Below are 13,026 nucleotides of genomic sequence, written 5' to 3' on the forward strand. Positions count from 1 at the left end.
CCGGATTGCGAGAAGGCTTTCACAGAATTGAAGGAATATCTTGCCGAGCTTCCTGTCCTGGCCAAGCCGGCAGCTGGTGAGCCTTTGTGGGTATATTTATCTGCCACTGAAGGAGCTATGAGTTCGGTCCTTGTCAAGCTAGATGGATCCGTTCAACAGCCGGTTTACTATGTTTCGCATGCACTCAAAGGGGCAGAGATCAGATACTCAGGGTTGGAAAAATTGGCTTTGGCTTTGGTGATGACAGCAAGACGTTTGAGGCCATATTTCCTATCTCATCCAATTGTGGTACTCACCAACAGTCCATTGGGGAAGATCTTAACTCATTCAGATATGTCTGGTCGTTTGGTCAAGTGGACTACTGAACTGGGAGAGTATGACATCCAGAATGAGCCGAGAACAGCTATTAAAGCACAAGCCTTAGCCGATTTTCTTGCTGAGACCGTGCATCAAGAAAATGAGGACCCTTGGAAAGTATACGTGGATGGTTCATCTTCGAAGGAGGGAAGTGGGATGGGAGTGGTACTGATTTCACCGGCTGGGGAGGAGGTGAAGTTAGCGTTAAGGTTGGACTTTCGAGTATCCAACAATGAGGCAGAGTATGAAGCTGTGTTGGCAGGACTTCGAGCAGCCAGAAACGTGGGAGCTACCCGGGTACTTATTTTTTCTGACTCACAGCTGGTAGCACAACAGATGAAGGGAATGTATGATGTGAAAGATGAAAAACTCATTGAGTATGCTCAAGAAGTGGACAGAGTCAGAGAAAAATTTGCAGAGATTACATTTTAACAGATTCCCAGGAAAGAAAATGAAAAGACGGACACTCTAGCCAAAATGGCTGGAACACTGGGAAGTTGGAAGACTAGAGATGTGGTATTCCAAGTTGAACTCACACCTCACCCGAGTTCACCCGCAGTTGAACAGGGGGAGGAGGATTGGAGGACTGGCATAATTGATTACCTGAAAGAGGGAAAGCTTCCTGATAACCCTCGCGAAGCTCGTAAGTTGAAGACAAAATGTTCGTGTTATGTGATGATCGGAGAAGTGTTGTATAGAACGTCTTTCGCAGGGCCGCTTCTTCGATGCTTGAGTTATCAAGAGGCTGATTATGTACTCCGAGAAGTTCATGAGGGGTGCTGTGGAAATCACTTGGGGGCTTATGCGTTGGCAAGGAAGGTGTTGCTAGCCGGTTATTCTTGGCCCTCAGTGCTGCATGATGCTCAAGAGATAGTGATGTCTTGTGATAGTTGTCAACGTCATGCCCGGTTGCATCACCGGCCGACCGCGATGATGAAGGCTATCACGGCCGCTTGTCCTTTTGACCAGTGGGGAATGGATATTGTGGGGCCTTTTCCTATAGCTCCTGCTCAGAAAAAGTTCTTATTGGTGGCAGTTGACTATTTCTCGAAATGGGTGGAAGCAGAGCCGTTGGCAAGAATCACTGAGAGTGACGTTCTGAAATTCTTATGGAAGAATATAGTGTGCAGATATGGGGTGCCTAGAAGATTGATATCTGATAATGGGAGACAGTTCCAAGGGGCTAAGATCCAAGCTTGGTGTAAAGAGATGAAGATCCAACAAGTCTTTACATCTGTAGCTTATCCGCAGAGTAATGGGCAGGTGGAGGTGACTAATCGGACGCTGGTGCAGGGTCTGAAAGTTCGACTTGGCAATGCTAAGGGAAATTGGGTTGATGAGCTACCAAGTGTCTTATGGGCATAGCGAACCACCCCAAGAGAAGGAACCAAAGAAACTCCTTTCAGTTTGGTCTATGGTAATGAGACAGTGCTCCCAGCTGAGATTGGGTTGGAATCAGCAAGAATAATGTTTTATGACGAAGACAATGGTGCGAGACGCGCCACTGACCTTGATCTTCTGGAAGAAAAGAGAGAGGCTGCCAGCATTCACATGGAAGCTTATAAGAACCGTATTGCACAGTCTTATAATCGGAGGATCGTTCAGAGAAACTTCCAGGTAGGTGACTTGGTCCTGAGGAAGGTGCCAGAAGAGCAGAGAGGAAAGTTGGACCCAAAGTGGGAGGGTCCCTTCAAAGTGATCGAGAGCCTGAGCTCTGGAGCCTATTACTTGGAGAATGCACAAGGCAAGGCTTTGAAGAGGCCTTGGAATGCTTATCACCTTAGGAAGTATTATTCTTGATTCTATCGTTGATGTATTTTATTTTCTGAATTTCTCTATGTAATCCGTTGGAATTCAATAAAATCAAGTTCTTCTTTTCAATTCATGAAAGTTGTTGCATTGTGAGGGTGAGAAAAATTAAATTTTCCTACTAAGGCATCGCCTAGTAGAGGAGCAGAGTGCAGGAGAAAAATTAAATTTTCCTACTAAGACATCGCCTAGTAGAGGAGCAGAGTGCAGGAGAAGAATTTCATTTTCCTACTAAGGCATCGCCTAGTAGAGGAGCAGAGTGCAGGAGAAAAATTAAATTTTTCTACTAAGGCATCGCCTAGTAGAGGAGCAGAGTGCAGGAGAAAAATAAAATTTTCCTACTAGAGCATCGCCTAGCAAAGGAGTTAGAAGGTGGGAGTGTTGAATTTTTATTTTCCTGCTAAAGTATCACCTAGCAGAGGAGTTAGAGGGTGGGAGTATTGAATTTTTATTTTCATGCTGAGGTATCCCCTCGCAGGGGAGTTAGATGGTTGAGATGTTGAATTTTTATTTTCCTGCTAAGGTATCACCTCGCAGAGGAGTTAGATGATGGGGAAGGTGTTGAATTTTCAACTCTCTGCTAAGGCATCGTCTAGCAGAAGGATTCGCGCTCAGTTGATTTTATTCACCCTGGTGGTTTAGAATTATCATAGATAAATTCAGAAGAAGCAGTGAATTCATATGCAAAATATTCAATGTTGCAAAAAGCTAGTTCATACATTCCAAAAGTGCGCCAAAAGAAATAACCAAATGTAAGCATTTCAAAAGTTGCATAACACTACGGAACGTAAAGCAGTGCAGAAAATAACAGAATATGGCCCAAAGGCCTACAATGTCTGCGTAAATGAAAAAATAACATAAGTAAAGAAGCTCTGTATAAGAATCAGGGGGGAGACTCGCTACGAAGCTCTCAATGTCTATGAAATCGGTAGGGGCGCCTGGTGGAGGATAGCCCTGAGCCTTGAAGAGGCCGACTGCACCCTCGAAACCCACCTCCAAGTAGTGAAAAGCTTTAGGGGCGCAGATCTCATTGAACTCCTCTGATTTGAGGAATTCTTCCTTGAATGAAGAGGCTTCAGAAGCGTGTTGCGCCTTGGCGTCCTTGAGGTCCCTACGGATTTGTGCTGCTTCAGCTCGAGCAGTCTTTAACTCTTCCTTCAACCTCTGGTTCTCCTTCGCATGATCCTCTGTCAGTCGCTGAAGCTCCTGTTTCTCTTTCAAAAACTCCTGTTTCTCCTTCAGAAGCTCGTCACCTCGAGCTTGGGATTCCGAAAGCTCCTTAGCATGCGTCACTTTCATCTCGTCAATAGTAGCCTGGAGCTGTTCACGAAGAGCCTTGCCCTCGCGTAAGTCTTGGCAGGCGGTAGATCGAGTGTCGTTAGCACGCTCCACCAACTCCCCTAAGTACATCATGCCCTGGATAAGCAAACAAGAGTGAAAAGACGATAATAAAATTATACATATGGTGGACATCAATCTAAAAACTGGAGGGAGAAAGGTACCTCAGTGATACTGCTGCATGTCCGACGAGCGAGTTCAGACCACCCCAGTGAACTCATGAACGCTGCATTCGCGTCGGAAGGAAGCTGATACATTATCTTATGAGCCAGATGAGTAGGACCCCGTCCCACGATGGCCGAGTCCGAGGTGTATAGAGGATGCACCGCCGATTCAGGGGGAGGCCCCTCGTCTGACTCGGACCCTTCTGGAGAAGAGACTGATACAATTGAGATCTCAGAAATCTTACGTTTACCATGCTGCGAGACCGATGGGCTAGGATCAGTGGGTGTCTTCTTCTTACTAGACTGAGGTGGCGACTTGGCTCGAGGAGGCGGAGAGGATGCTCGCTTTGGAGCGGAAGAGGACGTGCATGCCTTCTTCTTCACGGCAGTAGGGGAGCCAGCAGGCCTCTTCATAGTAGTAGAGCAAGAGCCTGTTTTCTTCTTCTCAGCAGCATGACAGTCTCCTTTCGTGCCCATCGTGATTGCTGGAACGACTGACTTCTGGGGAACGGATGATGAACTCCCAGCCTTCTTTTTCGCAATCTCGCGAAGCAATGCAGCATTCATGACTCTAACACCTGCAAGTAAGAACAGGAAATCGAATGAGAATATTATCAAAGAACGCAATAGGCAAAAGAGAGATAAAAAGGGTGAAGAGGCGAGAATATCTACCGGCATTCTCCTTCAGCTTAATTTTCGCAGGACTCAACCCGGCGTGACATAGGAGATCTTCAGACAGGAGTTGGGGAATACTAAAGCATCGATCTCCTAATACACTCATTATCTGCAGATACTCCTTATCTTTTTTGTAATCCTTGGAAAATTTAGGCTTGGTGAAAGTAGGGTACCAATCCGTGAAACAGGTCAATTCCTTAGGCGGTTGAACAAAAAAGAAATATTTTTTCCAGTCCTTCACATGACTGGGAGCCCCATCGAAGAGTTTGTGACTAGACCGGGAGGTCACATAAAAAGGTCCTTCTTTTGATCGGGACAGAACTAAGAAGTAGGAGAAGGTGGTGCAATTCAGAGGGAGGTTCAGGGCCCGGAATAACACAGCAAAACAGCTTATTAAGCGGAGAGCGTTGGGAGTGAGTAAACCTAAATGCACCTGATAGTACTTGCTTAATTCTTGAAGGAAATCGCACAGGGGAAAGCGAAGACCTGCATCAAAGTGATGCTGAAAAAAGGTATAATAGCCCTTAGGGGCTAGATAGGGTCGGTCCTCTGGGCTAGGAATGATGATTTGGTGAGAGGAAGGAATGTGCCACAAAGTCCTAAGTTTTGACTTGCTACCAGGAGGGATGTGGGATGACAAATGACCGTACCATAAATTATCTGCGTCAGATATGTTCATTTGTTGGGTCACGTGACGAACTTCCTTACCGGGACGACTGGGGGTGTTGACTTCCTCCTCATGGGAATCGAGGGTAAATTCAGGATCAGCTAGGGAAGCCCTACTCTGGCTAGACTCACTAGATTCACTAGACCCGCTAGACCTATCGGAGTCACTCGAGGAACTAGACTTATAATCGGAGGAAGACATGATTTCGAAGTTAACTAAACAAATAAGGGAGAGAACTGACCCGGATGAGACGTGCAAAATACTCAAAAGATAGGTCCGTGAGGATGAGCCGGCGACGAGTACAAGGATGTCAGCGCGGCAAACGTGCTTGGCGAGGACGGTGCTGTGCAGATGAACGCTCGATGCGACTGCTGTGAAAGTGAGAGCGCAAGGCGCACGGGCGGTCGAGCGAGGGAGGAGCGTGTGGAGGAGGCGTGGGCGGGAGAGCTCTAGTGAAAAGGAGTAGGAAATTGAGTAGGGGAGAAGTGAAATTAAAGTGAGGAGGGGACATCTATTTATAGGGGAAGTCCAACCAAATCTTTCCTTTCAGAACATGATTGCGATTTGATATCTTTCTTTTCAGGACAAGATTGCGATATGATTTGATTCACTTCTAAACCTGTGGAGACTGACGAACGACAAAAAGAAAGTGCACGCCCTCACCCTTGCGAGTGATTATTTCTGAAGAGCTTTTGGGGGCGTTGCCCCCAAACCCCCACGACACCGGGCAGGTCGATCCTCGTAATTTTCGCAGCGGCAAACATTGTTCATTAACGACAAACGAAATTAATTTCTCTGGCACGGTAGGTCCTCATCGCCGATAAACTAAGGACAACACAATTAATCGAACTTTGAACCTACGATTCAGTTCGACTCGGGAGGGGGAGACTGGTGATACCCCATGGATAAGCCCATCAAGATCAGGCCCAGACTGCCGGCCCATCTCTAAGGCCCACAGGTGAAGGGCCCATGAGTAGCCCATGTATTCTCCTATAAATATCAGGTTTTAGCGTATGATTATTCATTCACTATATTGTTTTCAGCAGCGCCTTTAGCTGCTCCCCCCATATATCCTCAGTCTCTGACTTGAGCGTCGGAGGGGCTACGCCAGGACACCCTCCTGGCCCCCTTCTAACGGTTTTATTTGTGATTTCAAGCTCAGGACAATTTCAAAGCCTGCGTCTGGATTAGTGACACTCGCCGGAATCGGACCTTAAATTTCCCGTGAGTATCAACTTTCTATAGCTTTCAGCTGATATTCTTGGCCGCGGCTCAGTGAAACAGATGGTAAAAAATCTCCGCCGACGACTCGAATCTTCATATCGATATGGGGCAGATTCTTTGCAGGCATGGCGTTGGTAATGTGAACCAGTACAGGCTTTCCGCCCGCGTCAATGGCCAGAGAGGAGGTTTGCATGGAGAGGCAGTGAAGGGTTACGGCTAAAACCAGAGGAAAGATCCAGATTTTGGGTGGCATGTTGAACTTTTTTTTGTTTTTTTTTTCTTTGTCAAAGTTTTTGGTTTCTTGTTTATGTTTTTTTTTACTTTTTTATTATTTGAAAATCTCAAGGAAAAAGGTGGAATCATGGAGGGATGCAATATATCAAATATATTTGGTTTGGATTATGTAAGATTATGGTAACAAATTTTAGTCGGTAATAAAATGTCTACCAAATGTGATATCCCTTATATATATGTGTGGGTATATAAATAATTTTTGACTTCTAATTGGTTTGGTGAAATCTTGTTCAAAATTACAATTAATTCTCATTTTATTATCGAAACCTTTATATACAAATGCACACTATATTATAAAGCAGGATCTTAAAATAAATAAATAGCTTGGTATGACCATTACAAAATTACAATTACTACCATTTTTTTAAAGTAATTAACGTATTATTTATTTGATAACTTATCCAACAAAAACGATAAATCCTCCACGATAACTTGAATTTTTTTTTAAAAAAAAGCTAAAAGAAGATGAGAGTCCGTAAAATAAGGAGCAATAAAAAAAAAATAAAAAGGCAAAAACTTATGTGAGACGGTCTCATGGGTCGTATTTTGTGAGACGGATATCTTATTTGGTCATCCATGAAAAAATATTAATTTTTATGCTAAGATTATTATTTTTTATTGTAAGTATCGGTATGATTGACCCGTCTCACAAATAAAGATTCGTGAGACCGTCTCACAAGATAACTACTCAAATACAAGATAAAAAAATAATTACGTATGATCCTAGTATATATAAAGCATCTCTCTTCTACGCGGCGCAAAAATAAAGTTTATATTATAAACATTAAAATATACATAAACAAAAATAAAAGGAAAGAACAAATTTTTTTCTCCATTTTCAATGTTTTGGATGTCTTATTGATTATTATTATTTTTTTGGCAAAAACTTGTGTGAGATGATCTCACGGGTAGTATTTGTGAGACGGATCTCTTATTTGGGTCATTCATGAAAAAGTATTACTTTTTATAGTGAATATCGGTAGGATTGACCCGTTTCACATTCCGTTAGACGGTCTCACATGAGACCCACTCTATTTTTTATCAGGTGAATTTTAATGCGAGCAATATTAGCTTTATTCTCGTCACATGTATCACATAAGAAAGAATCATTGTCAAATAAATCATATTCGATGAATTTAATGGTTTCAAGCAAAAAAGTTCAAAACCAAAAATAAATATAAGTTACTATGCGAAAACCGAAATTTGACAAATTATAAAACTAAAACTTAAAACAAGCAAAAATATAGAACTAAAATTACAATTTTCCTGTTTATATTATATTATATTAGTTCACAATGCACTGTATATAATATGATTTCATCTTTCGAATATGCATTCATGCATATAATGTGTATATGTAATATGATATACATACAAATAAATTTCATATTTTTAAAATAATACAGTTAAACTTGAGAAGATTTATCATCAAAATATGATGATTAACTTGTCAAAAAATTTCAGCAATGAATTAAATATATTTAAGACAAATCGATTGACAACGAAACGTCTCTAATTACATAATTTACTGATAATAAAATTAAGAAAAAATTGTTATTTCTTTTGCGATTTTGATTTTTTGTATTGTCAAATCTCAGTCTTACTCTGTTATTTTTATTTTTTTTTTTGAAATTTTAGTATGTGTCATTGATGTGACACAGTTGTAACACTAGTGTTATATCAATATTTCTAATGAAAAATAACAAAAAAATGTACATAATCGAAAGATATATAAATAACATAATAATAATGAAATTTGAAAAACACATATAACTAAAATTGTAAAGTGATAAATATGTAAAATAAAAAATGCAATTTTCTCTAAAAATAAAATAATCAAACGACTTTAAAAGAAATGGAATACGCAAATGACAATTGTATTTCTTGCATTTTTTCTCAGCATTTGTAAAGCTGTCATTGTCCGAAAGTATGTTGATTTCAAGTGGATTTGTATCTGCTTCAAGGCCATCTCTAAAAGTGAGTTGTAAACTTGTAATTTAAAATTGTATCTTCTCCTTTTTTTAAAAAAATTATAATAAATATATAATAATCAGACAAAAATTTTAAATTCCCTTTTGTTATATTTAAATCTTGTAATTAAAAAAAGGGACCAAATAGGCCAAGATTGACAAAGAAACGTGTGGAAAGGTAATAGAGGCTGCAGAAACAGCGAAAGATGGAACCAAACAAGTGGTTAATGAAGTCAAAACATATGTGTGATAACAAAGCAGCAAATTAAAGAAAAGGGCACTCATTGTATTTTCCATAACTCGAATTTTGATAGTCTCGTTACATCTTGTATGACTCGAGTAACCTAACACAAGGGAAACAAGAAACTAATGTATACCATTTAGTTCCAGTGAAAGACCAAAAGCCAACACAATTCTGTGTACTAATACAGCACAACAACACTTGCGTATCTGCTTCAAAAAGCACGCCTAGGTTGCACAATAATGAGATGCAGATGGATGGGGGAGAAATATTTGACATGTGTAAAAAAATGTACACTTGCCAATGATAAGACAATCACAAAAACGAAGAAATAAGGACACACTTTTCTTTTTGATGTTATAAGTAGTGACTTTTAGCACTGGCGGCCGGGCCGGCAACCAAGAACTCCAGCACCAGAAGTGATAGATCCAACCATGGAGGAAGACTTGGCACCTAAGCTTGAAGCTCTAGCATAGCTGGCCGAAGCTCCGGCTCCAGATGGAGTGAAATAAGCTCCATTCAACATCAGGTCACCTGCTGATCTCCAGTTCCAACCCTTCCATTTACTCTCAGCTGTATCTACCCTCTTTGTCACCTGATAAAAACAATTCATAAATACAGAGTACAACGTCTTGCGCTTGTTTTTAATCACATATTTCTCTGAGCAGAGAACAACACAACATCGCGCTACCTCTTTTGCAAAAGGATTGGCTGGTGCAAGATATCTGTTGCCTTGGCTGTTGATTGTGGGGTTTGCACTTCCACCGATGGCATACATCTCCCAATGAGTGTAGTCATTGTTCACAACGTGAAAGTATCCAAGTCTGCACCTGTAGTTTTCAGAAGATGATTTGATGAAGCAAATACTACGCATAGATCTCGCTCATTTTTAGATAAAGCATTTCGAGAATGAATTTACCTTGGCATTCTTTGAATGAGGCCTTCCCCGAAATGATTATATGCGATGGTCACTTGCATTTGCTTGTCTCTGACATAAGAATCGCTATGACCCAACAGCATAACCTGTTTCAAAAGATAGGCCGCTTCATTGGTATAATGCAAGAACAATCTTGTATGCAAGCAATGAAGAAGAGCCATATCAAGTATGCAAACCTCATTATGATGGGTAAAATAATTGTTTGAAATGGTGATGGCAGTAGAGCCCATGACAGCATCTACAAGGCCGTCAGCACAGTTAGAGAGCGAGTTATGATCGACCCAAATATGGCTCGAGCCAAAGATAGAAATGGCATCACCATCAGCCGTCGTCCTCCAACCATAATGTGATGGTGAGCTCCGCACCATTGCGTTTCCTGTCGGCTTACAGTCGTGAATGTGCAGCCCATGAATAATCACATTGGTAATGAATTGGACTGTGATGCAGCCTCCATTGGCAATGTGAACATTGACTCCGCGACCATCTATGGTCTTAAAGCTGTTCATTATGAGCTCTTGCTTCAAAGTAATAATCATGTCGCGCTTGAACACTATCCAAAGAGGTTCCTCCTGGATAACAGCATAACGTAAAGTGCCGGGCCTGGGGTTGACAGGGTCATCATCACCAGAATCAGTGACAACATAGAATCGGCCATCACGTCCGCCAGCGGCATTACGCCCAAAACCAATACCACAGTCAGCAAGTCTCTTGCGGTTTCTCTGCCAGTTAGGATCACAACGCCAACAGTCATCAATAGGGTTACCAGTTCCACAGGAGAAATATCCAAGATTTCGCCTCTCTGTGCTGTTCCGAGTGGCCCTATTTTTTAAAATAAAATTTAATTTAATCTGAACTGTCTTATCCTGTTGGGTTACTTGTGAACTAAAAATTCAATTAAGATATTTGATTTTATGATATAAACGATCTAATTGTACAGAATAAGCGCGGCTGCTAAATGAAAGTTCCAAAAAAATCCAAATTAAAGTGAACAAAATCAAATAACAATTTTGACTTTATCAAGTCCAGTAAAGAAAGAAAAGTCAGTGAAAAACCTAAATAAAGGTTTTTTTTTTTAATTCGAAATCGCAGAAGCCAATATTAGAGTATCAAATGGCGCAAAATACACGTATCTAACTACCCATCGGTTGTGCAATTATTTTTGTTACAAATATGTGATTAATAAAATTTTAATTTTTAAATATAAAATTAACAAGATAAAAAAAAAGAGAAAATAGTTTTTTTAAAAATAACTATAATATTAAAAAAATTGAATGTATCGTCGTTTTTTCTTGTTCGTTCGGAATCACATATTTGTAACAAAAAATTAAATTTTTATTAATATTTTTTTAAAAAAAGAGTTGAAAAAATTATAAAAGAAAAAATAATAAGAGAGATGTCATTTTACTCCCACAATATATATTTATAACCAAAAATAAAATTGTAACTTTAAATTAGATTATTAATCACATATTTTAATATAAAAAATATAATTTTGATTTTGAAATAATTAAAATATAAAAATATCAATTTTTTTAAAAAATAATTTTATTTTAATAGTGTTGGGACTAAAACAAGGTGCATAGCATCCACTGCTGTGGGTTTGCCGAGCAGAGGATCTTGATCCGAAATAAAGAGAGTTAATGAAAAATCACCCACATTTCAACCATTTTTGCGACCTCATCCGGGTCATCCACCGCATGCTCATTCAAAGCACCCTCGTCAATTCCTTCCCACCTAAAGCATTGCAAAATTAACCCATAAAGATTTATTGTACATCCACCGTTTGTTATATAAATCACAACTTTCCAAAAAAAGTATATCTTATAGAGCAATTTTATATATTAGTCATCCACATATATTGATTATATTATTATTTAACTAAAGTTAGACATGATTTATTTGTTACAATTACGTTCCAAATTTGAGATATTAGCGAGAATATAACATGATTTTGAGACAAAAACAGAAAAAGGAACGGAAGACAGTGTTCAATGCAGTGGAAGTGAGCGTGCACAAACATTGGATGACACATAAAACAGTCAAAAAAGTGCTTTTTAGTCCACACAGGGAGAGAGAGACAACCAACTGTTAACTACTTCTTTGGGAATGAAGTGATGAAACTACGGCTATACCCTTGAACACTATAGGCCATGCCATTACCATATGAGTGGAATGGCATGGGATTCGTTAATTGTGCGTGGGTGATTTGGGAAAGATGGGGATTTTGTTAAGCATGGAGATCCAATGGCAGTTGCGTATTAATTAATAAACGGATGAGATCTGATATGGAACAAGGGGTCTCAACGGCTGGGATTGTTTATACTTTGGATGTGTAGAGACTAGAGAGCGAGTACGACGGTGGTTACTGGTTCGGGAATGGGAAGGAGATCTGAAGGATGGAATTTGATGAATGCGGAAGAGGGAAATATGAACGGCTGAGGTTTAGTTAGAATGGAAAGTGGAATGGTTTCTCACCTCGCCGCCATTGTCGAGTTTGGAGAGCTCTGCAACTGTGCTCTTTTTCCACAACATTGCAGAATAACAATAGAAATGAGATATACGGGCATGAATTCCTCCGTAAAAAATAAATCAATTAAATAGAAGAAAAAAAGAATCGTAAAAAAATTGGAACTATTCAGGATTCAACAATATAGAAGAAATCACTCAAAATGCAAAGGAAACGAAACAAACTCATTTCTAGCAGATTCTTTAGGGAAATGGAGTCACAGAGGACTAAAGAAAAACCTGAAACTTCGGGATTCGTTTTTGTGAACTCTTGCCATTGATCCGACGAAAAGCACGAGCAGCAGCAAAGAAAACAGAGGCCGCAGCCATTTTTCCGAAGCTCCCATTGCCATTACGTACGCCGACTTTTTCTAAACTCTCTTCCTCTTGCTCTCTGTTTTAGTGTGAAAAAAGAAAGCTGAAAAGAGGAGGGAGAACTCTGAGAGATGAATTCAGGCGAGGGAGAATGAAGAAGACCACTAACCCACACCTAACGGCTTCAGCTCTTTTATAGACTGCGACACTTGTAAAAGGTTAATATTAACGGCCGTCAACTAACTCCCAACATCGGTTAAAATTACTCACAAGCACCATTACATCAAGTTAATATAAAATTATATACCTTTTCGGCCGAACATGTGATACATAACTTGTTTTATGCGATTTATTCAATGAGTATGTCTTTTGTGAGACACTCTAACGAATTTTTAATTATCTGTGAGACGGGTCAACCCTACCGATATTCACAATAAAAAGTAATACTCTTAGCTTAAAAAGTAATACTTTTTCATGGATGACCCAAATAAGAGATCTGTATCACAAAATACGACCCGTGAGACCGTCTC

At 40.0% G+C, this 13,026-nt stretch overlaps 1 protein-coding gene across 4 annotated transcripts; it reads right to left on the reverse strand.

The window, feature by feature from the left end:
• Positions 1 to 8,763: 8,763 nt before the first annotated feature.
• LOC140988991 (probable pectate lyase 8) lies at positions 8,764 to 12,723 on the reverse strand. 4 transcript variants are annotated; one of them, XM_073458136.1, is made up of 7 exons: positions 12,672 to 12,723; positions 12,422 to 12,599; positions 11,333 to 11,410; positions 9,853 to 10,495; positions 9,659 to 9,762; positions 9,431 to 9,569; positions 8,764 to 9,334 (listed from the first exon to the last, which is right to left on the reverse strand). In XM_073458136.1, the coding sequence occupies exons 2-7, from the start codon at positions 12,532 to 12,534 to the stop codon at positions 9,113 to 9,115; spliced, it is 1,299 nt and encodes a 432-aa protein (XP_073314237.1). In that variant the 5' UTR covers positions 12,535 to 12,599; positions 12,672 to 12,723; the 3' UTR covers positions 8,764 to 9,112. The 4 variants fall into 4 exon arrangements, with proteins under 4 accessions (XP_073314237.1, XP_073314239.1, XP_073314236.1 ...); XM_073458138.1 differs by lacking the exon at positions 12,672 to 12,723 and adding an exon at positions 12,152 to 12,193 and having other exon boundaries at positions 12,404 to 12,659; XM_073458135.1 differs by lacking the exon at positions 12,672 to 12,723 and having other exon boundaries at positions 12,422 to 12,659.
• Between the last annotated feature and the right edge of the window lie 303 nt (positions 12,724 to 13,026).

Source organism: Primulina huaijiensis, chromosome 11 (genome assembly GCF_012295235.1).
Source record: "Primulina huaijiensis isolate GDHJ02 chromosome 11, ASM1229523v2, whole genome shotgun sequence".
In the NCBI taxonomy this organism is placed as follows: Eukaryota; Viridiplantae; Streptophyta; class Magnoliopsida; order Lamiales; family Gesneriaceae; genus Primulina; species Primulina huaijiensis.